This window comes from Micromesistius poutassou (assembly GCF_964030765.1).
Source record: "Micromesistius poutassou genome assembly, chromosome: 23".
Lineage (NCBI taxonomy): Eukaryota > Metazoa > Chordata > Actinopteri > Gadiformes > Gadidae > Micromesistius > Micromesistius poutassou.
This window is the reverse complement of record NC_140293.1, coordinates 2,627,298-2,655,145: the sequence shown is the minus strand read 5'-3', so window position 1 is coordinate 2,655,145 and position 27,848 is coordinate 2,627,298. Positions and strand designations below refer to the sequence as shown.

Genomic DNA, 27,848 nt, shown 5'->3' with positions numbered 1-27,848 from the left:
TGGGGTCTCATTATATTGGCGATGACGACGCCCTTTGAATTGACTCATGAGAAGACGATGCATGCGGTGCAAAATTGTTCAATGTATGTAATCTGACATTTCTGATGACATGCATTACGTGGTTTTGATTTGACTATCAAAATAGTCTGTGAACTAGTCAATGATGTAGTCAAATAGGTCTGCCGCTGATGTATTCCTTTACCAGGTTTACTTCCTGCCTTCTCTCCTCCATTATAAAGGGCTTTTGCCACTCAAATAATGGCATGTGAAACTCAAACCTTCTAAGATAAACTCATACATTTTAGTCGCATTTGAATATCAACTTTTTTTGTCAATCAATCTCTTTTTTTTCTTCTCGTCTTCCTTCAGGTACAGAAGGGGTTGCACAAAGACACGTTCTACTTCTCCATCCTCAGAGAGCCCCTGTCTCTGGCCAAGTCGTCCTTCGCCTACTTCAAGGACATATGTCCCACCTTCCTCAAGGCGGGGAGCCTGGGTGCCTTTGCAGACAACCCCGAACTCTTCCACGAGGCCCATCAGCGCAACTCCCACTACGCCCGCAACCTGCTGTGGTTTGACTTCGGCATGGACCCCAACGCCAACGTCACCCAGGAGCTGGTGCTCGACGGCCTGGCCATGATACTCAAGAACTTCAAGCTGATCCTGCTGTCGGAGTACTTCGACCAGTCCATGGTGCTGCTGCGGCACGCCCTCTGCTGGCCGCTGGACTCGGTGGTGTCCTTCACTCTCAACGTGGCCCACTACAGGCCCCCAGAGGGCGGCAACGAGGACGGCTTTGACGTCAGGCAGCCGGTGGTGAACGTGTCGCTGACGCCGGCGCAGCGCGAGAAGCTGCGCAAGTGGAACGCGCTGGACTGGCACCTGTACCAGGCCTTCAACCACAGCTTCTGGAGGAGGTGCGGCGCTTCGGGCCGGAGCGCATGGACCAGGAGGTGGCGCTGCTGCGGGCGCGGCGGGACCAGCTGGCCGGCATCTGCCTGCTCAACGGCGGGAAGCCCGTGGAGGCGCAGCGCATCGGGAACGAAGGAATCCGGCCGTACCAGTGCGGCTCGGTGCGGATCCTGGGCTACGAGCTGCAGCCGGGCCTGGACAACGCCACCGCCGAGGCCTGCCTGCGCCTCATCCGGCCGGAGATCCAGTACAAGGACTTGCTGGACGCCAAGCAGTTCCCCCGGTCAAAGCCCTACGTCCGGGACCCGGCGGGGAAACTGGACGTTAATGGGGAAGTCGTGATTGAAGAGTGCTAGGCTCAGCACAGACACCGCTGGAGCGCTATGCAAAGCGGCACATTTGTTGCTAAAAAGGAAGCCATTTTTTGAGGGGTTATATGATTATTAGAATTTTCAAATTTCAGATGTTAATGGAAATATGTTTCTGAATGATTGCACGCGTCACATTTCCCACTGTGTCTATTCTGAGGTTGTGTGTACAGAGCTGCATTCAGTCTTCCTCAGTTGGAATCTTTGATTATTAAAATCACATTTTACCGCACTATTCCTATTCCTTTTTTTTCTATATTTGAATTAGGGTTAGGGAGTTAACCGGAAATGATGCTTCATTGCTTTATTGCTTTGTAATATGTAACTTACTGAACTTACCTGCTAAAAAGAGAATGAGAATCCAACGCATTGGTTTGCAATGGCAAACTCTACATTAGCCAAAGTCTCAGTGTTTCACTATCTGTCTGTCTGTCTGTCTGTCTGTCTGTCTATGTGTGTGTGTTTGCACGAGAGAGAAAACACACGGTACACCAAGTTAATTGCATCCATTGGATTCCTCATGAATTTAAGCACTGATTGGATGTTCAAACAAGCAAGACACAAACGAGACAGACGAGACTAGCTAGTACCCCATACGTCTTCAAAGCCTGAAGAATGAAGACAAACAGGTGATATATAGGAAGAGGGGGAAGGGAGGACTTAATAACACTATGTAGTGCGTCTTCATATAGGGCTTAAAGACTAAGTCCTATATGAGGCTTCATATATGTTCTCTATCTAGGACACTGGCATGAGGGATTACCTGGGGTCAAGCAGAAGGAATAGATGGGAGTTGTTTTAGTATGCAACTGTAAAAAAAATGACAGGTGGTTGTCTTGTATAACCACTTATTTTGATGGATGTCCTGTTATGATTCCACACACAGTGTCCTGTAATGACAAGGTAACACGCACACCATTTGCTCAGCTGTCACTCACACGCACTTCCCACCCGACCACTCAGCTGTCACCAATCTCTGGGCACCTTTACGGAACCGTGGACTATCCCCATTGCACGCGTCCTGTATAAAGGGACCCTATTTAAGCACCGTGGGTGAATGCGACTAACCATTACAAGCTGTTTCAAAATCTGCCCTGAGACATATTGACATTACAAATGGGAGTGACCACCCGGTTGTATGATGGGACTATAAACCTGTCTACCAGTAGCCAGAGCGTTGCATAATAAATCTGGTCGGGCACACCCACTTGTGAAGTCACTGTCTCACAGAGCTTGCCGATTTTAAAGCGGCACGTGATGCCTTTTCACACGCACACCCGATGGTCGACTAGGGGCCCTTTAAGAGTCATGGCACGACGTTTAATGAAACTCAACCCTCAGCCCTCTGCCCTCTTCAGTCAATTCATCTTTGCTTGTTATCTAATTTCATCGTCTGTCGTTCATCCAAATCCGAAAGAAAGAAAAGAAAGCAAAATGGTAGCCGGCGTGCCGCGAGACCCAGCCGGTGTCAACAAGGAGGCCGTCCCATCGGGTGGCTCGCGAGTCCTTTCACCTACCCAGCATGCTCTCTGTCTTGGAGGAAGGCCGAACTTCCTGTTCCAGGTGAAACTGCGAGGCCCGTGTGAAGAAGAGCCAGGCGAGGAGAGGAGGGGAACGAGAGAGAGGAAGAGGCACAAAGCAGGCCCTTCACAGGTGATGGAGACCAGGCATCAGGAACCATTGGTATGAATGGGATCGTCCCGATGCAGAAAAGTAGCATTAAAGCTAGAGTGGGCGATTCACCGAGGAAGCATTTTTTTTCCACATCTTTGTTGAAATTGAAATGCTTTAATGCAATAATTCAAATGCTCTGACAAAAGAATAAATAACAATAGTTCCACTCATTCCCTCATTCTTTACATACTGTCCGAACAGTTGAGCCAGAGCATGATGAAGCCCCACTTCTTGGCAAGCAGACGGCCCCGGGCCCTTCGACCGGCAACCCTCTAGAGTCCCCCCCCGTCAGCAAGTACACCCAAGGACAGACGCACGCATAGACGGTTGCATAGAGCTAATGCGTGAGATATGCTGAGAGCCGGCCATTCCACATTCCCACAGTGGACTCGTGTCCAGAGGTGGCGAGTTATAAACCAGCAGCACCACTGCAGTCATGGCCGAAAATGTATTGGAAAACAAATCCTTTTCTCTTTTTAAACGGGTACCTGGGCACCACACACACACACACACACACACACACACACACGCGCACACACACACACATGCACGCACACACGCACGCACGCACGCACGCACGCACGCACGCATGCACGCACACACACACACACACACACACACACACACACACACACACACATACACACACACAAACTGCATAACACACATTATTATTCTCCAACATGACAGAAGATGACAGCTTGAGTTTAGGAGCTTAGTGAGTCGAGGGAGGGAGGGAGTTTTTTCTTGCCCCTGTGGGGGCTTGGGTCAGGGGGCTGTCATACATATAAGCCATTTGAGACTGTAATGGTGATTAAGGGCTATACAAATACAATTGAATTGAATTGAATTGAGCGGACAATAAGTAAAGTGTAGATTGCACCAGTCCGCCTCTAGGTGGCGGAATTGCGCCGAAGGAGGGCTGGTGTCTTGGTGATGCTGGGTGGTGTGGGGTGCTGGTATAAAGTCCCAGCCTTGCTGCGGTGAGTCAGTCCGGTCGGATACAAGAGAACTACAGAGAGAACGAGAGAGAGAGAGAGCAGGGAGGGGGGACTGAGTGGTGAAAAAAAGGTCGGTGTAAAAGGAGTGGATCAAGCCGGCTGAAAGGAAAACAGCGGGTGAGAACTTGAAGTACAGCACTGCTGATCCAAAATTGCACGGATTCCTTCAGAACCGAAAAAGTGGTGTTTTTTTGTTGACTTTTCACAAAGTTTATGCTTCTGTAATTGGACCATGCAGTTTACACAGACTTCCGGGCGACCTGCCAGGCTGACCGGTGGTGGACTCGAGCGGCACACACACGCTCTTCTCTGAGGCATGATGAAATGAAACCTCTACAGAGCCGCTCCACTTTTGGAAGGAAGTTCCCACCGAGTGGCCAAACAGCGGCCGCACGAAGCCCGAGGTGAGCCCACGACAACCTTCTCCCGTCTCCGATCCCGCCCCAGTCGCATGCCCCTACAGGGTCTGCACCCCCTGCGTGATGGATACCGACCCACGGGAGCAACCATGCGTGGAGACTGACCTGCTGCTGCACAGGGCTGTGTCCATGCTCAGTCACTGAATCAGTCTAGTATACGGTGCACCGCTGTGCTTCTGTTGAGTTAACAAAGACCGTGATAGGTTTGAATATATCATTTAGGTGGTTGGGGGTTGGGGAAGCTCCAATGTGTGTTCACGACCCTTTGAAACCCCCCGGTTGATGAGGACAAAACAGTCCCAAGGTCCCCTATAGGCGTAGCCTAGGCGAAGCCTTTGGCGGAGCTTATGGTCCGACATTCGGTGAACTTCTCCACCGGGGGAGGGGTGGGTTAATCTTGTTTTGTAGACCCAATTGTGTTGAGGATGATGACATAGACACCGGGTTTAATGGGCTAGTTATCCCGGGTTAGCCTAGTTGGGCCGGTTTCTAATGGCACGGTACTAGGAAAGGCTGATGAGTGACACCGATCCACCGATCCAATGCCATCTTAAGACACTTTGGTAATAGAGATAACTGCCGTGAAGACCCCGTTAAGATGTGGATAGAATGGGTCCTGTGTACGCAGCCCTTACACTGCAGTGTGCGGGCATATAAGCCTGTTTTCATTGGAGAGGTCGGAGCCTTATAGGGTGGGATAAATGCCTGTAAAAGATCCGCATGACTTCATATGTGGCCACAAGTTCAGTGGGTCTGGCACAGTGCCACCTAGTGGCAGGGGCAACGGCGACAACTCGCTCAGTGCAGGTTCAAGCACTAGTTGGCCATCAGCCCCATCCCTCAGCTTAGGATACGAGGGGAATTATGCGGGAGGGAACAGAGTGCACCTGTTTAGCAGGTGTGCTGGTGTTCCCACTAAAGATGAGGCGATAGCTTTAAAAAAAAAAAAAAAAGGTCTTTAGAATGTTCTCCAAACCCATGAAGGCCGGACGCACGGCAGCGGCCATTTAAATGGTGTTTCGGAGTGTGTTATTTTTTCGGTAGTGCACCACGGCGAAACGGGGAGAGAGAGGCGATAATATTTGGGAGCAGTTGGAGGAGAGGAGAGGCCAGCTGCTTTGGAAGCGTCACGCTGGGTATGCAACTGTATCTGGCACCAGCGTTACTCATCAGGCCAGACTCTCCTCGAGGACGGCCCACGCTGTGCTGTGTGCTGTGTGCTGTGCTGTGCTGTGCTGGGCTGGGCTGTAGCGCTGGTGCCACGTTCGTTCGTGATCGTGTTATAGCAGCGCTTTGACACAGCCGTTGAAGCCCGAGACATCTGTCGGCAGCGAAGGGGGTACGGGTATTGAAGGGGTGTTTCGAGTCGGCGATGCTATGAATGCTGGGAATGCGAAACGGCCTTGACTTTCAGAAGGGAATCTGACCTTCAGAGGCGTTGGGATGTGAACGTGATCTCATGAACGATGACTGAGCCGAGGTCCTGAGTTGGTACCTCAGCGTTATCTTGGATCTGGCACAGCATAGCCAGCCAGTGGTGCGCCCATTGCAGGCATTTTTTTTTTTTTTTTTTTTTGTAATTCATATGATTACAAAAAGAAGTTACACAGATTAAGGGAGGTGGATTGTGATGTCAAATAGCAACGTGTACACAAAGTGGTCGCCAAGCTTTAGTCCGTAGGCGGTACCGTCATTGTCAATGAGCTTACAAGATGAACCATTTGAAATGCACGGTTCCTCAAAAATGTCCTTGTAGATCTGATATCTTTCTCTCTCGCTCCCTCTCTCTCTCGCCCCCCCCCCCCCACTCCCCTCCCTCCACCTCCATTTGAGTAAACTCATTCACCCATCCTCCGGTCACCCGCTCTCTTCCTCTCCCCCCTAGATCGCCCCCCCCCCCGTCTCCCCACCGGTCCCTACTGTTTCCCCCCACAATGCTTCACTTTCACCGGCCTGGCACGCGGTGGGCTAGTGCACGGCTCTCAGGTGATGCCTCATTCAGAGAGGAGTGGAGCGAGAGAGAGAGAGAGAGAGAGAGAGAGAGAGAGAGAGAGAGAGAGAGGCCAGGGAGAAAGAGAGTGATAGAAGGGGAGAGGGGCGTACAATACAGACCGGCGATGGAGTACACTCGTCGTCTGGGTCCTCACGTTTCGTCCGACAGAGAGCTCATTCTCCGCCGCCCATCTTATGTGTCCCTGCTCGATGGCCGCCTTCTCCTCCCACCGGGAGCGCTTGATGCCGTCCAGTTTGAAAGGGTTTTTTTTGTCTCTGTGAATTGGCTTCATCAGATTTCATTCAAATGCGGGAACACCAGGAGCCCCTCCGAGACCGCCACAGAGGGCCTATAGAGCGGACTCCGGGTCCGAGTGGCGCGGGTCGGCTCTCTTGAGAGCAGACCCACAGGACAGGACCGGGCTAGAAAGGAAAGTTGGGGAAAATTGGTCCTCCCTGGGCTGAGGGTCAGACATTTTAAGTTAACATTCAGGGGATATTGCTGACGCTTTTATCCAAAGTGACTTACAACCATTCATTCACTAACTCATCCACCGACGGCGTAGTCAACCATGCAGGGCGACAGCCAGCTCGTCGGCAGCAGTCAGAGGTGAGGGGGGCCTTGCTCAGGGACACCTCGACACTCCGGGGATCGAACTAGTCACCTTCCGGTTCCCAGCCAACCCGCTCTACCTCCTGAGCTACTGCCGCCCCCATTTAAGCTGCCATACCGGTCAAAACCACAGCACAGTTTTTCTCCGTCTTCTGTCTTCCTTCCTTCATGAGCTGGTGTGTGCTCCATTGAACCGTTCCCCGGGGCGGGCAGAATGGGAACGCCACGCAACGGAAATGTGGAGCGGCCCCGTTCCAAAACGTCCCATCGTGAGACCAGAACAGCTGCGAACGAAGATAGGCCTAGGCCCCGTATCTCCGTGTTGGCCAGCCAAGCGCTAATTAGTCACACAAAGGCAGCTAGGAGAGGAGTCAGGGGAGTGGATTGAGGAGACTGTCTAGTGGGGGCGAAACAGAACTTTGGCAGGCAGTTGAAATATCCCATTGCGTCCATCATCGACCTCACCCGGAACACTTCTTTCTCCCCCCGCCCGGGAATGCCGTCTGGTCGTTGTGTAGTTGAGTGGTTAAATGGCGATGAACGCATTAACACAAAGAAAGATTGTTGGCTGGGCTCAGTGCGCTGCACTGTACGCAACCCCTTGACGCTTTCGCCGTTTGACCTTCTGAATGAGCGGCGTGTTAGGGCTGGAATGTGGTGTGTTCCTCCCGAACCAGACCACCGCCACATGTGCCTGTGTTTTGTTTTTTTTCTTGGGGGGGGGGGGGGGGGGATCGGATCTCAACATGCCCTTGGATTCATCTCCCGATCGGCCACATGTGCATTTCACGTGCCTTCCAGCTGTCACCGGGACCACATGAGACACCATTTTGTTTCTTCACCCTTCCCCCTGTTCGGTCGTCCAACGTTTGGTCGGCCGTCAACTGAAGGCCCGACCGAGCGCGTGCGTCCCCAACCGCTGAGCACCGAGCGGGATTCACGGGACTTCATCGCCGCTACAGAACAAGTGGGCTAACGAAAGACTCAACAATCAGAAGGGGTTAGAGTGACTAAGGACCGGTCAAGCAGGGAGGTGGTGGTGGTGGTGGTGGTGGTGGGGGGGGTTAGTTAATCTGAGCAGCTGGCCGACTGGAGGGGGGGAAGGGAAGGGGAGCCAGGTGGCTTAGTGCCTTGTCTTAAGAGCCCGCCATGGTTAAGACGCTCCAGTGCTAAATATAGTTCCTTGCGAGTACCTTGCGTGCTGCATCAGAGACAATGGCTCCGTCGAATCCACATGACCCACAACGGGCAATTAGCCACCTCGGTGGATTTGCCTCGGTGGACAATGCAAATCTCAACCTTTGCATTTTCCTATGTCGAGAGACTCGTGTGTGTGTGTGTGTGTGTGTGTGTGTGTGTGTTTGCGTGTGTGTGTGAGCAGTATAGAGGATCCAGGTGATTTGCATAACAGACAGTATCTCTCCAAACGACGCTGACGCCGGGCCGTGACGAGGCTTAACGGTGCTGCTGCTGTTGGTTTTGACTGAGGGCTGTTGACAGTGAGCCGGCCAATGGGAGGCCTTCAGTGGTACAGTGAGCTGGCCAATGGGAGGCCTTCAGGGGTGAGCGCTAGGAAGGCAAGGCAATTCCAGGGAAATATTCCAATTACAAATAGTCAATGACAAAAGATTGAATATAAAACATTTTTCAAAGACCTATTCGATGACTGATTAACTAATTAAGTAAGTCAAATGTTGAATGGAAGGTTTGAGTGTCAGTTTGAACATTGACAGGTGAGTTGTATGCCAACCGTTCTTGTTAAATGTTAACAATGTTGTTATGCTTTAGGGCGAAAACCTTAAAAGTTGAACCGGTTACACTCCAGGAACTGAACAGTTCCCATGAAGCAATAACTACTCATGCTAATTATATTTAAATATATGGACAGTTGTTATCATGTGCATAGTCATATACTGCCTGGTTTAACAATCAGCTGAACTATAATTTAAATGCAACCAACAAGTTCTGGGATTAATACTATTGACATCTGAAACTATTATTGCAATACATCTCCATGTTTGCTGATTTGAAGATGTTGCTTTGACGTGCCAAACCATTAGCCCCTCACACAGTCAAGCTTTTGTTGTTCGATTTTAGGTGGAATCCATCCATAATATACAATTTATTTGACATTCCTTTTTGGTGACTATGTTGCAGAACAAGTCACCCTGCTTCACCTTGTCCGAGAATGACATTGTGAGGCACTGGTATGACTGGACATAATTAGTGAGAAACACAGCCTACTTCTGCCTCCGAAGTCTGAATGCATGCAAAAAAAAAAATCTATTTACTCCTTCCTATTATGTTTTAATGAGTAACGTGACAAGCTATGAGGGAACAATTAAGGGGTTAAGGTAAAAACTAGGAGCAATTGGTATTAGCTGTGATAATGTGGAGAAAAAAAAGCTGGGTCAAAACGTGACCCTTATTAGGCAGAGTAGGCCTAATTGAGCAGTTAAATGAACCTACAACAATTAAGGATTGTTGTTATATAACCTCGCAGGGTCATACACCACAACACTGGGCATGTGAATGGCCCACTTGTGTTCTCCCACAATGCCTTTGTTGTGGGGGGCTATATGTGAAAGACGTATCACCACACCACCGTTTTCGCATTCTGTCCCCCGAAAACGTCCACTCCAGCCTATCAATTGCATCGGCTAATTCTACCCGGATATCACGGATAAAACATTTTCATTAGCTCTCATTTCTATTTTTCCAACCATCCCCTGCTCGTCTCGACGCAAGCGCACAATAAGCAGCAGCATCGCGCAAGCAAATCAGCCACAGGCTAGACGGCTGACGTCAGAGCGCGACTGAACGCAGAGCCCGCGTGCAATCCCAGTTTTTTTTTTTTCTCCTCCCTTTCCCCCTCTCGCGCCCGACGTCCCGTGCAAAACTGAATACGCTCGTGCTAAGCGATGTGTCTTGAAGGTGGCGGCAGCAGCAGCAGCAGAGTCTATATATATACACCCACATTTGCCCGAGGAGCTGCGCTGTAGCCTGCGAGGGAGCGTTGTAGAGAGAGAGAGAGCGAGAGAGAGAGAGAGAGAGAGCGAGAGAGAGAGAGAGAGAGAGAGAGAGAGAGAGAGAGAGAGCGCGAGAGGGAGAGGGAGGGAGAGAAGGAGGGAGGGAGAGGGAGGGTGGGTGTGGACTGGAGGGGAGAGAACACGGCCATTCCCATCCCTTCTCGCGATATGGGAATGTAGTCCTGTGCCTTGATAACGTCGGCGGATTCGGTGCAGCATAAAGAGACCTTCCGAGATGCACCGTGGGCTTGTAGCTACCGCCGCCAACCGCAGCAGCAGCCCTACAAGGAGGAGCCCCCTATCTGATTGCGGACCGGTTCCGCCGCTATGGTGTTCAGACGGAGAACAAGGTAGGCGAGGAAAATAAGACCCCCCCCCCCCCATCCGATCCTATGGTCCAGGCGTTTGTTCCTGTCGAAACGGTGACGTTCTCGAACCGCGGCGTCGGGCCACAAGGGGGTATATGTCACGTAGAATCTGGACGTTTTCGGAACAGTGATTTCAGGCCGTCGATTTGCGGAGATGATTGGAGCGAAAAGTGTGCGTGCGTGCGTGCGTGTGTGTGTGTGATAAATAGGCAATTGTTGTTCTCTGCGGGTTTAATATCGCTCCCGCCCGCAGATAAAAGGGGAAGGTGCGCAGCGACACTGTTGGAATAGCTTCTGGAGATGTATGAACACATGTATGAATGTATGCATTTGTTTACCAAGGGAATCGGAGGAACGAAACTGCGGTTATGTATAGACCTTTGTCCTTTTGTATGTTTCCGAGTATGTCTGTCTGTCTGTCTGTTTGTAAAAACAGGAAAAACTTGTTTCTGTGTTTAAAAAAAAAAAAGGATTTCTATTCTATTCTACTGATACATGCTAATAAATGATGGCTTCTCTTTCCTCCCCCCCCCCCCCCCCCCCCCCCTCCCTCCCTCCGTGGTCCATCTCCTGCCCTGCCAGGAGGATGTGCGGGCTGGGCTGCTACCGGCCAGGGCCCCTGTGGCTGTGGAAGGCCCTCCTGGTGTTTGTTGCCATCGCCTTCGCTGGGCAGCTGATGGGCCTCATTTTCAACAAGAGGTGAGAGAAACGTGCACACACTCGCGCGCACGCACGCATAGGAACATGCATACACACGCACACGCATATGAACGTGTATACACACACATGCACACGCACACGTGCACACACACGCAAGCACATGAACATGCATGCACACACACACACACACACACACGCATATGAACATGTATACACACACACACACGCATAATAACATGTATACACACGCATATAAACATGTACACACACACACACACACACACACACACATATGAACATGCACACACGCATATGAAAATGTATACACACATACACACACACGAACATGCACACACGCATATGAACATGCACACATATGAACATGCATGCACGCACGCACACACACATAGCATGCACGCACGCATGCACACATGCACATGTGAACATGCACGCACGCATATACACACGCACACTCACTCCAACACGCATAATAAATAACATCTTCTAGAAACGTAGTGGTGTCAATGTCTTAAACAAATAAACACTAGATATTTCACCAGTCTGTTGAGTTCCTCAGGCTTAATATCCAAATAGCCTGCGAGCTGTACAGTGTGAACATTTCTCTCCATTTAACATGTTTTATTCACGTTGCAGCAGGTACTTTAGGCCCTGTCTGTGTTCACTCCAATACATCTCCAATATATATGAAGGCTTACGGAAGGACTCCCTTTGCATGTATCGCCATGACAACCGTTTGCCTGGCTGCAACGCAACAAGCCATGCAAGCGCTTCTGTCACAATAACGCTCCCAATCCATCATCGATCTCACTCTCAGCACATGATAAAGGCTGGCTTTTAAGGCCGGCCATTAATGAGGACTTTCCTAATGAACCCGTCAGAGTTTGAGTGACCCTAAATCCACAAAATGTAAAACTGCTGTTCCGGAAAACGGTTCAAACCCCCCCCCCCCCCCCTCCCCCCACCCCTAACCGACGTGCATCAACGCAAACCAGATTTATGTTTAGAATCGATCTGCTTTCTAGAAAAAGGTCCTAGTTCCTCTTTGCCATCGCGATGGTGACCCTGCTCGTTGTGGTGGTGGCGTTTCTTGTACAAGTATTTTATCCATGCACTCTCTTACTTGGCATGTCTGGCCTTGAGTGGCATGCACTTTGTTCTGTGCAGTTGTAGGTTTTATTTTGATATTCCACCAAACCTGTTATTGCAGAGGTCTTGGCAAGTTAAACATCAAACTGCATCAGCATATTTCTTGCATGAGGTGGCCATTGGGTCTAGTTAAAGTTCTTATCATCTTTGAGGAGTTATACAAACTCAAACATTACCCCTGATAAGATAAGAATTTATGTTTCTGTAAGCAAAAACGAAACAATCTATATAGAGGCTGTTAAAGTAGACAAAACCAAACACTAAGATAAGGGAAGCAAAGCATTTTCATTCATTTCCAGTTGCCATGGAGCTTCTATAGAAGCCTTGCATGTTTAGGTTTCCATCCAGTGTTGTGTTTTTTTTTTCACTGAAAATGCAATTCAATTCAATTCAATTCAAAAAACTTTATTTGTCCCCAAGGGGCAATTGAAGACACACGTAAAGCAGCAACATTTACACAGGACAAGCTTAGTTGCAACATACGACAAGACAAGACAAGACAATTGTGTTAGTTACTGACTGATAAAAAACACAAGGCATAGTTATTTACAAATATACAGTGGTATATAAATAATTTATAAATAAATAAAGAGCATTGAGAGAATTGAATACGTGCAGTCCAGATTTGGAACCAGATGTTGCCAGGCCAGCCCATTGTTCTTCTGTGTAGAGAGAGAGACCCGCCTTCGCGGGGTCTATAGGAATGTCTTATGTGCGCATTGCTCCAGGCAGCTGTGAACCTCTACTGGGGCATGGCCCTCGGTCACGGTAACACACGACTTTGGATTCCAAAGCCACACCTTCCTCCGACTAATGATTCATCGGACTGCGTCCCCTGGGTTCCCGTACCCCTCCTTTTGTTTGCCTCTCCGTTCCCTCCACTCTTCTCTGTCGTCTCGTACTCTTCTCCTCTCTCTCTCTCTCTCTCTCTCTCTCTCTCTCTCTCTCTCTCTCTCTCTCTCTCTCTCTCTCTCTCTCTCTCCCCCCTTCTCACTGGCTCTCCTCTCTCCCTCCCTCCACTTCCACGTGTCTAGCCCCTTCCCCCATTATATTCTCTGTTCTTGCAGGGTTTTTTTATACCCCCACTCTCCCTTCCTCTCCCGCTCACTCGGAACACACACACACACTCACATGGACACACACACTCTGGTTCCCCTCTAAACATCTGGGAGCTTTCTCTTGCCTGAGGCTCCCCAGATTTCTTTTCTTTTTTTTCTCCCTGTACCAGTCTGAGCGCTAGCCTCCGACGGTCTGGAGATACCGGGGTTAATCCTGTGTGCACACGCAAACACCAGCTCACATTCGACATGAAGTGTCTAAATCGCCAGCCGGAGGTCAAAGCAAACTTTAACTTTGTTACCGTGTGTGAAAGTAACAACGTTTTGGGAGGATTCGTACTGCTCTGTGATCATTTAGTGTAGCCAAACGGCTTAAATCGAACAAATCTAGCTTGTCCTAGTTGTATTTGTTTAGGTTAAGCAAGTGCCAGGAAATGTTGCTAAGGGTTTGTATCTGCCGTGATTCATAGAGCCTCTCACTCTGACTCTGTCCGTTGTTTACCCCTGACCACAGAGGTTTGTGTGTGTGTGTGTGTGTATATATATATAGACTCCCACATTGCCACAGACACGGCTTGCCAAACCAAGTGGATCACAATGTCCTCGCATCCAAGGCTCAACGATTCTCTCTCTCCCTCTTCTCCGTGTTCAGCAGCGTCCAGCCGTCTGCGCGCCTGCTCTTCTACGCCCCCGACGCCCAGGGGCCCTCGCTGGGCTCCTGTCGGCCCCACTCCCATCTCATGTTCCTGAAGACCCACAAGACGGCCAGCAGCACCGTCCTCAACATGCTGTACCGCTTCGGGGAGGAGCACGGCCTCCACTTTGCCTTGCCCATGGGCTACCAGCTGGGGTACCCCCTGCTGTTCAACGCCCACCGGGTCAAAGGTTACCAGGGGCCCCGAGTCCTGGACTTCGACATCATGGGAAACCACATGAGGTTCAATAAGCCCGAGGTATGTTCCCCGCGGGACAAGAGGCAGAAGTGCCTTGGAAATGAAACAGCGGTTCATTTGTTTTCCCCCCCCCCCTCCTTTTTAGGGCTGGGTTGAAATTGCACATTACCTCAGTGAGATTGTCCAAGGGCGGTAACAATGTTGACGCCCTCGATTTGTATGAAATTTAGTATTTTTTATAATACAAGTCAAGCTGCACAGTGATGCATCCGACGTTTCTGAAATGGTAGGCGTACATTTTGACGCGTGTTGTTTTAAATCCCCGTTGATTCATCCTAATGCCTTGTTGGGTCAGTTCTATTTTTGTTTTTATCAATGCATGCACATACAGCCCCAATGTCAAGGTCGGAGTGGTTGGCATTGGCACACACATTTTTTTTATCTGACCAAGCAGTAGCTTTCACCCTGTGATGCTGAGCCAATAGGGCGCATGGCACGCTCGGCTCTGAACAGTTTAGCTTCACAAACAAGCGGCGATGGGGAACGTGATTAGGTGCGAGGACAGGGTCATGGAAGATCAAACCGCAGGTGTTGAAACCTGGAGTCTGTAGCCTTGGCAGAGACTGGGCTATTTCCATCAGCGGAAACGCAGTGTTGCAGGGAAAGCAGCCCGATGGGGATACTGGTATTACGAAGCAGATACCACAGTGAAGTTCTTTTCTTTTTTTTTTTTAAATGAGATTCTTAATAGTAGGTTACACAGCCAGTGAAGTATCTGACGCAGCAGTTTTAAGGAAACTGAACTATTTCAAATATACACTCACATTTAAAGCAGACGCCATGATTATCAATGTATGTTAGGGAGTACTTATACTTCAAAATGAAAAAATATGTGTGTGTCGTCACATATATTAGTAGGCCAAGTTTACTTCCTACATTATCCACTTAGTTAGTAATAGAAGCATTTGAAAGTAATCAAATATACTCACAAGCTTCTTGTAATTATTTAGCCTTTAAAGAACTTGGTTATAGAGATTGAACATAAGAAAACAAATCTCTCCAGTTGAAAATCTATATTCAAATCCAAAGCGGCATAAATCTAGCCTGACCTTGGACACCGATTTGCAAATGCATCTTAGTCTGGAACCTTTCGGTGCATTTAGGATTTCCAAGGGGCTAAAACAACAAACCAATGCCTCTGGACGCAATGGGAAGAACCGACAAACAACAGTACGAACAAATGTGTGACATGCAATTAAATATCTCCACTATCATTATTCGGACTGTTGGATTGTATCGCCCGATAGTCATCCAGTGTTGGCTCGTAGCTTGTTGGGTTTTTTTAAGCACCATAATTCACCCGCGTTCGGCATCTAGTCGATTGTTAATCTCAGACCTTGGGTTCAACCGTTCAATACAAGAACACCTATAGAGGAACCTCTTTCAGTTTGAGGAGAAACACCATGCACCAAAATAACCCAGAGCCTCCCCCCCGCCCCCGCCCCCCGCCCCCCTGCTCGTCTCCCTCAGGTAGAGAAGGTGATGCCCGAGGACACATTCTACTTCTCCATCGTGCGGGACCCCGTGGCCCTGACGGAGTCCTCCTTCGCCTACTACAAGGAGGTGGCCCCGGCCTTCCGCAAGGCCAAGAGCCTGGGCGACTTCGCCGACAGCCCCCGGCAGTACTACGACCCACGTCTCCGCAACAACCACTACGCCCGCAACCTGCTGTGGTTCGACTTCGGCATGGACCACAACGCCAACTTCTCCGAGGGCCTGGCCCTCCGCGGCGAGGCCCTGGTGCGCCGGGCCTTCAGGCTGATCCTGGTGTCCGAGTACTTCGACCAGTCCATGGTGCTGCTGCGGCACGCCCTCTGCTGGCCGCTGGACGCCGTGGTGTCCTTCAGCCTCAACGCCCGCCAGCAGAAGCCACCGGGCGGGGCCGGCGGCGGTGGCGGTGGCGGCGGCGGCGACAGCTGGATGGACAAGGCGGCGGCGGCGGCCGTGGCGGCGGCCGTGGGCGTCCGGGGTGGACGGCCGCCCGCGAGGGCGCCGCCCGACCTGTCGCTGACGCCGGCGCAGCGCGAGAAGCTGCGGGAGTGGAACGCGCTGGACTGGCACCTGTACCAGGCCTTCAACCGCAGCTTCTGGGAGGAGGTGCGGCGCTTCGGGCCGGAGCGCATGGACCAGGAGGTGGCGCTGCTGCGGGCGCGGCGGGAGCAGCTGTCCCGCGTCTGCCTGCGCAACGGCGGCAAGCCCGTGGAGGCGCAGCGCATCAGGGACAAGGGCATCCGGCCCTTCCAGAGCGGCGTGGTGAAGATCCTGGGCTACGAGCTGCAGCCGGGCCTGGACAACGCCACCACCGAGGCCTGCCTGCGCCTCATCCGGCCGGAGATCCAGTACAAGGACGTGCTGGACGCCAAGCAGTTCCCCCGGCCGCAGTTTGTCAAGGTGGCCCCGGGCCAGCGGCCCCGGGGCCCGGCGATGGCGGTCGGTGGGGGCTACGTGGGGGGGCGGCCCCTGTGGAACAGAGAGAGACCCCCCCCCCCGGGAGCGGGGGACGGAGGAGGCGCCCGCGGGGGGTGGACTATGGCCGCGGCGGAGAGGGAGTGGTTGGCGAGGCAGAACCAGACTTCGCTCCTACGAGCCGATGGCAAAGGGAGACGGAGATAGTGTGATGGGGGTGGCGGGGGATGGGGGCGCGGGGGGGGGGAGACCCCACGAGGCCCACGCTAGTTCAACTCCACCTAGTTACCTTACTCTGCCCTACCTGGACCTACCCTACCGTGCCGTACCTTACCTTATGCCTTTTAACTGGACCAACTGAAAAGGATTGCTTCTCCATTTGTTGTATTTCGATGCGTTTGTCATTACGATGGGGGAGAGTTCCCGGTACGATTCCATTGCTGTGAAAGGGGCATGGCATTGCGGACTTGAGCAGACCTGATTTTTTTTGTCATTTCCATGGTACAGAATGTCTCATATTTGAAGTAGGTTTTTAAATTTGTCCCATTTAACATCAACAAAATGTGAAAATGGAAAACCCAGACCAATTGTATTCTCTGTATTATTATTATTATTTTGCTGTTCATTCGACTCACTCTGAGCCGAGTCGAAATGAAACCTCAGAACAAATAGATTCTTTATTTATTACAGTTGTATGGCACAGTGTGAATCCTAAACCATCCAGGCGCTTTCACTCGATCGTTCATAGATAATCCGCGGCATGAAAAAGGGCAACAAGAACAAAAAAGCACATCGATTTGGCTAAATGAACAAGATCGAGACTGTTTGAATGTCTCATTCGGCAGTGTAAAGCGTTCAAGCTTTCATGTGCAGCAGCCCACTGCTGTTTGTCGGGACGTAGCCTACTGACTGGCCGCGCTGTAGTCGAGCTGAGACGTGCGCATGGCAACCCACGCTCACGGAGGGCTGAGTGCGTCGGGGATGTGGGAGAATACATTGCGATTTCTGAAGAGGCCGCATGTCAAATAAAAAAAAAAACATTTATTTTCTCTGCGAGCATCTGCGGTTCTTGAGGGGGAGGCGCTCGAGTAGCCTATGTGGTAGATGCCGTGTGTGTGTTTTTGCAACAGGACTACACTGTGGATGAATTCCTTTTTATGTCATAATAATCCGTCCGAAGAATTTTCGAGGTAACATAACAGCAGTTATGCTGGGAGTTTCCTAATTTGGGGGGAATTGTTGCTGTTGATTATCGGTGCAGGGGAAACATCAGACACACGCTGTTGTGAAACAGGTGGCCTTGTTCTCTCCTGTGCATGTGATTTTGTACCTGTGCACACTTGCAAACCTCTTTCCTGCTGCGTATCGGCTCCGTGTGTAGGCCTACCACATGGACGTGCATAAACTCTCACACACATAAAGATGGTACTGTGCGCACATTCATGCTAATGCCTCAACATGGACAGGCATGGCTTTTGATGTCGTTAACCACACTAACAAACCACATTCAGCGCACACTGACTCATGAGACTCTGCCAGCAGTACTAACGCACCTCCCACGACGACACTCGCACGCTTTCTTCGTGTCACTCAATAGCCTACGACATGGGCGGATACAACGGACTAAGCTGTCAATCAATCTAAGCTGTCAATCTGGCAAAGACTGCTTCTGGCCAAAAGATAACCTATCTCTTTTTTCCTAAGCTAAATAGTTAATGGGCAGAGAGATCATCTATACACTCCTTGTGAGAACACTGCCCGTTATGTAAGGCCACCTGCTGGTATTGCTTTGGAATTAAATTTCCATTTCCATTCATCTTACTATAACAACTTGTTTCAACTTATTCTGCAATGAACTAGTTGGAAATAAGTAATGGATGGTGACTCGTGCTGTAGCACCTAAATAACCTATCTATTGAACAAGAAGAGTTGAATTGTAATGAAAAGTAATGTGGTACACATCTGCCACTGTCTAATTAGCAGTTTATATTTTAAACATATTCGTTTGCTTTGAGGGGAGGGGGTGTTATGAAATGGTTATCTTATGTCAATATCTTATATCTTCCTGGGTCAGGTTTCAAAAGGAACACAGGATAGATTTTACCATTTGAAAAGTCAAAAATGTTTTTCATGTTAAAGCAGTTGGTTGGCTGGTAAATCCGTCCTCCCTCGCAGGTAAAAAGATAACATTGTTAAGGTGACTTTAGACCCTGCCTGGTCATGTGACCATCGGTGTAACGGGGAGCGTCGTCAGTCCTCTATGGTTTCATTTTACAGTCCATGGGGTGGTATCAGGTTAGCCCTATTTTATCAGCCAGCCTCTCAGACTCGTGTTTTCAATTCACCCTCTGACACACAATGTGCGCGATTGTCTTTTTTTTCCCCTTCTTTTTTTAAGTGAAGTTGTTCATCGGAAACTGGCTATGCTCTAATACGAGCTTCGAATGGACAGTTGTTACAGAAAAGTGACACACATTGTAGTTTGGTGTCTTTTTGGTCATTGGCTATCTCTGCTTGTCGATTTAGACGGGTGGTCGGTTAGTAAGTTAGTCTAGGCCTAGTTGGCGCTTTGTCAGAAAGGTATAGCGACGAGAGCAGCATGAACATAGGCCTATTAAAGAAAGGTATAGGAACAGAAGGATCCTGAATATTGAGAAAGTAACCGATTGACAACTTGTTCTGAACACATGGAGATACGTTTCTGAATCGCACATGGGGTTTAGTCTGAGGTTGTGTGTTCAAGACCCCATTCATTCATCCTTGTTTTTTTGATTGTGGTACAACTTACAACACAGACATAATTAATAATAATGATGATGATAATAATAATTATATGCTTTGCCTTTTTGCTTACAATGCAGTGTTTATTTGTATTGGAAGATGGACACGGTTAGCTCACGTTGATTGAATATTCAGGTTTCAGCGTCTGTTTTGGACGGTGGTTTTTCTCTTCTATTCTGGCGTAAGTCTCATTGCAGAGGCGACATTCCTTTTAAGTCAGAAGAAAACTGCTGAAGTGAATAGACGGTTCATTTTTATGCCTCACAATAGGGTCAACGGCAAAACCTTAGTTTACGGTATTTATTATTGTAATTAACCTTTGTACATACTATATTTATTCTTTAAGGAATATGTCATCATGTGGTACGTGGGCGTGACAGTGGTACGTGGTGGGTTGTGTTATGGTTCAATGAAATGCACATTCATTATGTTAATAAAAACATTTTCCAGCAGTATTTCCCATACTTTATTTTGTGAACTTCAAGAAATGATACTTTATTGATTTATGTTTATTATATAGATTTATATTTATTATATCTACATCTTTTGTGTGGACTTTCCCCCTTCTAATTCATTATTCTGTCTGTTTTAGAGTGTAGCGGTGACTGCGACTCGATGCCTGCATGGCACGTCCCACTGACTACGACTGGATACCTGGACTCCCCTAACAGAGGCTAGCAGAAGCTAGCACCCCATCACCATCACCATAGACTTAAGCTTTATCCACTTTTATTAACTAAATTATTTAAAATGTTCTAACTGTATGTATGGTGGCAAACGGCAGGGACAGGTGATTGCATTGCTATTGAAGGGAGATATCGTGCAGCCTTCTGGCTCCACCCTCAAGCCTTATATGGACTTCCTCCCTTAACGAGGCCAGCGTGAGGATCGTTAAGCAGGCAGTGCTGAGACTGAATAGGACTGATTACCTGGACCGTCTGATTAACCCCACCCCACCGTGCACTGACTGCTTTGGATGAGAACCCTTCTTGTGAAGACCCTGGGGACAAACTGACTGATTAAGGCCTGTGTGCTTTGAGTGAGGTAGTTTACCCTTAATAAATGACCATTGGCTTTGAATGCTCCCTGTATTGTGTGGTTTTCTATTCAACTTGGTAGTGAGAAACCCCACACCCACGAGCCTACTACAGTATGTCCATTATTGCACTCCTTACCCTCCCTGGCTATTATACCCAACCTCCGTGAAGTGGCGAGAGCGGTAGTTTACACTCAACTCCCGCTGATTATCTCTTATTTCTATGTCATGTTAATTGTAAAGCCAAGTAGAACTTCCGAGCAATTCCTAGTCGGCGTCTTGGTGGTGCAGCGGTAAGGGCAGTTGCTCAACACTCTGTCCACTCAGGTTCGAGTCCCCGCTCACATGGCCACCAACAAGGGGGTACCCCCAACAGGGCCGCAGAACCCCCCCATCCCCCCCTTCGCTGGGGGGGGGGGTTAGAACTAAGAGGGTCTTGCAACTGAAATTATTACAATTATTATCTGTTCGCTTCTTTCTAGCGTACAAAAAAAAACAACCATACTGTGGCGACCACTGCCATGGACACCTAATGGGGGTCCTGCGCAAGGGATGCTGGGGGGTGCACCTCTGGTAGGGGTTTGGACCTTCTCGGCGCCCCCTGGATCACCTTGGGGTTGGTGGTTGGGGGGGTTGTTCATTGTGTGTGTTCTCTTACCGTGTGATGTGCAGTGTGTTCATGACCGTGAGTGAGAGTGTTAGTTGTGTTGGTCAGTTGTGCCGTGTTTCTGTGATTCCTTGAGTATTCAAATAAAGACAACTACCGGAGTCGTGCGGTGTATATGGGGCACGGGAGTTGTTTAACCTGGGCTCCTGTCTCATTTTTTTTCTAAATAAAGCCATTAGAAACAATGTAATTGGAAACGTAATATTTGCATCGGTTTAGTGGACAACGTGCGTGGGTTGAGGGCGCATACCTACATCCCTGTAGAAGCGGACGCACACAGCAGACCCGTGTTGCTGTGTAACTGCACACATACGCGCCAAGCAGCGCAACACAGCGCTTATTCGCCCTTACGACCACTTGCGAAATAACGACAACATTAGTGTTTTTTCACACTGATAGGCCTAACTGCAGTATGAGCAGACGGGTGCATCAGCGCAATTAAATGACTTATAAAAGCCGAAAAGGCAATTGTGTGTCTGTGTAGTTTCGCACCATTGAAAGCCGAGCGACTGAGTGCAGGGACGTCTGTCACAGCCGGGACGGATGGTCAACGGTGTTTCTCTGACGACAGCAAGGTGATGTATTATATGAGGTGGAAATTACGTTGCAGGCAGCGCCGTACCTGCAACAAGGTATTGCTCCAAGACAAGTCACTGTCAAACCGAAAGGACCGAAAAAGGAGTGTTTGTTCACCAACAACCCTTACCGCTGCGCCACAAACACGCACCAAAAGTTGAATTCACATGATAAAGAAATAAGAGGCTTCCATTAAGGCTTATCAGCGGGACTTTAACACTGGTCTCCAGGGCCCAGGTTTTTTTTTTTTTTTGTTTTTTTTAATGTAATCTGGATCAAATTGATCCGGATTTGAAAAGCCCATGTTTTCTTATCCAGGATCACCGGATCCATCTTACTTTTATGCCACTTTTTTTTGGATTGGATCAATGTGATCCAAATACCAAATTTCATGATTACCAAATCCTGCTTACCAGAGCCTTAAATGGAAGCAACAGTGTAGCCTACTGGCTTAGCAAAGAACAACAGGTAGGCAAAATACCGGTGGCCACAAATAGCCATTGCTTGTTTTAATTTTAAGAAACAGAAACACTGTAATAAATCGAAACATTTCATTTACAGGACGGATACCAGCTCTTTCCATCTCTGCCTTTAGGAGTTAGTGTATCTCCATCTGCACTTTTGTCTACTGCAGTTGGGTAAGCAAGATTTGTTCTTTACCCAGTTGAATTTGTACTTCTGCTCTTTCGGTTTCCCGTTTCAGAAGCAACTCGTAGCTGTCACCATCCTGGTTTGTAGCTGAGGAATGTTTGCGTTTTTTTTGTAGGAACGTGGACCCTTGGACCCTTAACATCCACAGATCTATCCGAACTCACCCCTCTTATATAGCTTGATACCTGTTTGTTTGGTTTTTTTTTGGCTTCCGTAAGGTCTTTCGTTGCCTTGGCCCTAAGGTTCTTCCATCGCAACATGACTTGTTTTATGGTCCTCTTCTGGTCAGACCCCATGGCATTGACATGATTGGTTATGTAATATTTTCTTCATATCTCAATTCTAATAATTGATACTACTTTGTTTTGGTTTGGGTATTGTTGTTAGAACACCGCCCCCTAGTGGTCTCGGTCGTTCATGACAATGAGGAGCTGTACCGCCACTAGGGGGCGGTGTTCTACCAAAGTTATTATTATAAAATATTAGAATTGAGATATTAATAAAAAATTAAAAGTTTGAACGCTTCACGAGCTAGCGACTCATCCGTGCGCTCGGGGCCATGCTAATCTTCTCTGTATTGATTCCAATTTTAGTATATGTGATACCGTAGTAACACAAATGTATCCTGATCATGGGTTTAATATATACCTCTACTCACACAATTAATTTTCTCTAATGGTGCGGTTAGATGAAAAAAAAAAAACACCCACACAAACTACAATACAATACACAGCCCTTTCTACTCACTGTGGACTGATCCCGTATCGACTGAATCCTCTGAGCTTTATTAGCCAACAGCTCTATCCACTTCCCCACAGAGGATTGGTATTTGACACTGTACAATATACAACTGTACAATCGACATAATATCATTACATTCATAATGTACATTATGGTTCAATAGAATCAAACATCAGAAGGAATTGAAGCCTGGGTCTTCACAGGGTTATCCAACAGTGCTCTCGACTGCACCTCTGAGACAGGGGCATTCATCGGTCATCTAGGGCATTTCCTTTCTGCCCTCAACCCTTCCTGCTTCTTGCCCTGTTTTGCCTCCTTCAGGGTCGTGGCTACGAGCTCTATGCTGTCATGAACCACCACGGAAGTCTGAGGGGCGGCCATTACACGGCGACCATCAAGTCCCAGGAGGCCGGCGGCTGGTATGAGTTTGACAACACTCACGTCCGATTGGTGATGAGGAAACACTTGACTGTCCCATCATCCCTCAATTCTGCGGCTAATGCTAAGCCCCCCCATGTGCACCCAGCTGCTACAGCTATCTCCCCTGCTGTTTCCTCTAATGCTGCTAATGTCCCATTTTAAAGTGGTATTATGGGCTGTTGTGTTATAGTAATTGTTGAATTTTCCCAGATCTATCGACAGCCCTTTGAGCAAGGAGAAAGCACTGCCAAGTAAATATACTTACTGGATATTTAAAGTAACGTCTTTGTGATTTGGATTCTATCCTTTTGGGGATGCTTTGCATATGAGGACATCTGAGAACAATCAAAGCATAACATCTCAAATTGAGTAATTAATAATTATCTGTCATCCACTTTTCTATAACTATTTTACCTATGTGACTGTCCCGTTTGTGTGTATGTGATGTATGAAACAGTATAACGGAAGCCCACTTTTAAACTGCAAAACAAGTTTACCATACAGGTACAAATAAAGTAACCTGAACCTTCTTACTTAATCTAGGTTCCCCTCAGCACATCTACTGATGTACAGAAAAGGTACATGCCAAACCAGCTGCTGATGTCTGGACTGACGCTGAATGTGTGGATGAAGTGTGTCAGTGTCTGTGTCTGTGTCTGTGTCTGACTATGTGAATGTTTCTGATTGGATCGATGTGTGTTTGTCTCACTAAATTAGTCTCTGTCTACATCTTTTGTGTGGACTTTCACTCTTCTAATTCATTATTCCGTCTGTTTTAGAGTATAGCGGTGACTGCGACTCGATGCCTGGCACGTCCCACTGACCACGACTGGATACCTGGACTCTCCTAGCAGAGGCCAGCAGAGGCTAGCACCCCATCACCATCACCATAGCAGCACCATCGAGAGCGTCCTGATGTACTGCATCACGGCTTGGTTCTCCAATTGCACTGTGGTGGACAGAAAGAACCTGCAGATGGTCATTAACACAGCGCAACGCATCACTGGCAATCCCCTACCCTCGCTTGAACACATCGCCAGCAAGCGGTGTCTCGGGAGAGCTAGGGCGATCACTGCAGACCCTTCACACCCAGGACAGCACTTGTTCAATCTACTGCCCTCGGGCAGGAGGTAGCCTCAACAGCAGGACAAACAGACTAAAAAACAGTTTCTTTCCCTGGGCCATCAGGTCCTTCAACTCATGACGTGTGTGTGTGTGTGTGTGTGTGTGTGTGCTATGCTGGATAAACACTATACTACTATGTTTCTCCTTTTATTCTTTGCTATTTAATTAATTAACTTATTACTGTTTTCTTTATTTTTAATATTTATTATGCACTGGCCGAAGTAGCACTGCAATTTCATTGTATACCTGTTGTGCAATGAAAATACATTTTTAGAGATAGACTTAAGCTTCATCCACTTTTATTAACTAAATGATTTAAAATGTTCTAACTGTATGTATGGTGGCAGACAGCAGGGACGGGTGATTGCATTGCTATTGAAGGGAGCAAAAAGGTGCAGCCTTCTGGCTCCACCCCCAAGCCTTACATGGACTTCCTCCCTTAACGAGGGAGGATCGTGAGGATCGTTAAGCAGGCAGTGCTGAGACTGAATAGGATTGATTACCTGGACCGTCTGATTAACCCCACCGTGCACTGACTGCTTTGGATGAGAACCCTTCTTGTGAAGACCCCTGGACACGGGACAAACTGACTGATTAAGGCTTGGAGCACTTTGAGTGAGGTAGTTTACCCTTAATAAATGACCATTGGCTTTGAATGCTCCCTGTATTGTGTGGTTTTCTATTCAACTTGGTAGTGAGAAACCCCACACCCACAAGCCTGCTACAGTATGTCCATTGTGGCCCCTGTTGCACTCCTTACCCAACCTCCGTGAAGTGGAGAGGGCGGTAGTTTACGCTCCACTCCAGCTGATTAACTCTTATTTCTGTGTCACGTGAATTGTGAAGCCAAGTAGAACTTCCGAGCAAATCCTAGTCGGCGCCTTGGTGGTGCAGCGGTAAGGGATGTTGTTCAACACTCTGTTGACTCAGGTTCGAGTCCCCGCTCACATGGCCACCAAGGAGGGGGCACCCCCAACAGGGCCCCCAACGTGTCTGCAGAACCCTCCCATCCCCCCCTTCACAGGGGCTGGGGGGGGGGTTAGTACTAAGGGGGTCTTGCAACTTTTTTGTCCAACCTTTTTAGTAAGTGTGTGAAGTTGTCCCTCCCCCCTTCCCTGTTTTTTATTTATTTAAAATAATAAATAGTTAGCCATGAGGGGGGGGGGGGGGGGGGGAGGGGGACTTGAACCATGAACCCCGGTTATCCCAACCGCTTGCTCTCCCCACTCCACCACCAAGTCATTGTGCAGGGTTCTGATGGAGGATACATTTGACCCAGAATTCCCAGAACAGTCTTATGTTTAAAAATGACTATAATCCATAGGGAACAACCTATGTGGGACTTGAACACACAACCTCAGGACCAATGACCAAGATCTCTCTCCAATGCGCCACAGAGCTAGCACATATATCTGGCCGGAAGTAAGATTTGACATTATATTCACACAATGACTATAACTTTGAAAAATCACCACCATGAGCAGGACTTGAACCCAGGTCTCCAGCACTTTAATCATCAGGTCTTACCACTGCACCACCAAGACACTCACAACAGATGCTCAGATTTTATATTTGAGATTATATTCACACAACTTTATTACCAAACGTAATAAGAATTCCTCATCTCCTCAATTCCTTTTTCCTTTATATTTCTGAGAGGGAGGGGGAATAAAGTATATTATAGTAAGTATTGAACTGAATGAATGGACATTTCATGGCTGTTAAACGGTTGATATAGTTCAGTTAGGTGGTAGACGGTGCGAGAAACTGCGAGCACACAACACCCATGTTTTTTTAAGGGCTGCTTTACTTGAAACAACTTTCAAATATACATGGTTCACATCATCTATTGTAAAAGTTGAAATTAGAAAAAAGGTTTGGGTGATTAAATGTACATATTCAAGCTTTGGAAAATGACATCTAAAAATAGTATTTCTTAAATATATACAAGCATATAAGAGTATTCAATGTTCACATCATTTTTCCAATTTGTTTAAATAAGATTACTTTGTTTATCACATCGAGGTGCGTTTCAGAACTTGTGTGCCTTCAGTTAATTCTTCGTACGGCTCACCCACAGGTGAGCCGTACGAAGAATTAACTGTTATTAAAAGTGTAAGAAAAGTGTTATTGCTGCCACACCTTTTTTTACTTTTAAAAGCTTTGAATACGTCACCGACAGCAAACATTTAGAATCCGTCTTACTTGTGGTTTCCATCTGTACAGCGGTCTGCTCAAAGTTCATCGTCTTGTGTCTGTATTGATGGGCAAAAATAACCTAAACGGACATTACATTATGAATATAGTCAACTCTGGGCCCAAATCTAATAAACACAACATACCACACATTCAAGAGGGTGAAGATGACCCTCGAGCCCTCTCCCTATCAGTCTACGGAGGACACTCCGTGTCATTGTGCAAAGGGATGCATGCAAATCTGAATGTCATGAAAGTCATGTTTTTAGAGCTTAACCAAAGTTCAACTCGTATGAATTCGCCTTCCAGGCCACAGAAAATATATACTGCGCGCAGTTCTCGTTTTGTCCACCAGAGGGCAGGCGTTGACCGACTGAATATTGGCGTGTGTGGGAATATTTTTTAATTTATAACTTATTGTATGAAAAAAATCAAAACTTTAAAAACAGAGGTGTTCGTCTTGTATTGTGGCCTGTAATGTGTAGTTATATATATATATATATATTTTTTTTTTTTGCATGCATTATAGGGATGCATGCAATGTAAGGCCGGGGTGGATGCCCGGCCTTACATACACCCGGCCAAGCGAGATATTAGGCTGCCTCAGCTAGATGGCGAGGCCACACATATCACACAGAAAGACAAAACAACTCGGAGGCTCAGGGACAAGAGAACCCTCGATAACACACACAAAGTCTAGCACACACACCTGGCCATGAAAGATACTATAAGTTTCTCATGCACCAAATCACGGGAGCTCTTCTGAAGCAGAACTTCCACGGAGGCGAAGCTCCAGACGACCTCAGCGCTGTTAGGGGACGTAGAATATTCGATCTCTCACGCTTTATGAATCAGTATTACCTTTGCTACTTTACTCAATAAATCCGAGGCCCTCGTGCTGATAGACTTTATTACCTCTCCGTCTCATTTTTTATCTGGTCAAGTAACTAGGCAGACTGTTTTTCCCAACAAATTCTTAAAAAAAAATAAATAAATATATATATATATATATATATATAACTACACATTACAGGC

General features: G+C 48.1%; 1 protein-coding gene, 1 non-coding gene and 1 pseudogene across 3 annotated transcripts in view; 2 read left to right on the top strand and 1 right to left on the bottom strand.

Moving 5' to 3' along the window:
• LOC311368687 (galactose-3-O-sulfotransferase 2 pseudogene) overlaps positions 1-1,268 on the top strand; it is a 1,479-nt pseudogene extending 211 nt beyond the window's left edge. Inside the window, exon 2 of the transcript in view lies at positions 370-1,268. The product of the transcript in view is annotated as a galactose-3-O-sulfotransferase 2 pseudogene (transcript). The remainder of the gene's footprint in view (positions 1-369) is intronic.
• Positions 1,269-10,962: 9,694 nt separating this feature from the next.
• On the top strand, positions 10,963-16,827 carry LOC311368686 (galactose-3-O-sulfotransferase 2-like; the record flags this gene model as incomplete). The annotated part of the gene is made up of 3 exons (XM_084487481.1): positions 10,963-11,075; positions 13,914-14,214; positions 15,685-16,827. The coding sequence occupies 3 exons, from the start codon at positions 10,963-10,965 to the stop codon at positions 16,825-16,827; spliced, it is 1,557 nt and encodes a 518-aa protein (XP_084343607.1).
• Positions 16,828-22,839: 6,012 nt separating this feature from the next.
• Positions 22,840-22,947, bottom strand: LOC311368881 (U6 spliceosomal RNA). Its single transcript, XR_014640035.1, has one exon. It is a non-coding gene; the product is annotated as a U6 spliceosomal RNA (small nuclear RNA).
• Positions 22,948-27,848: the final 4,901 nt, after the last annotated feature.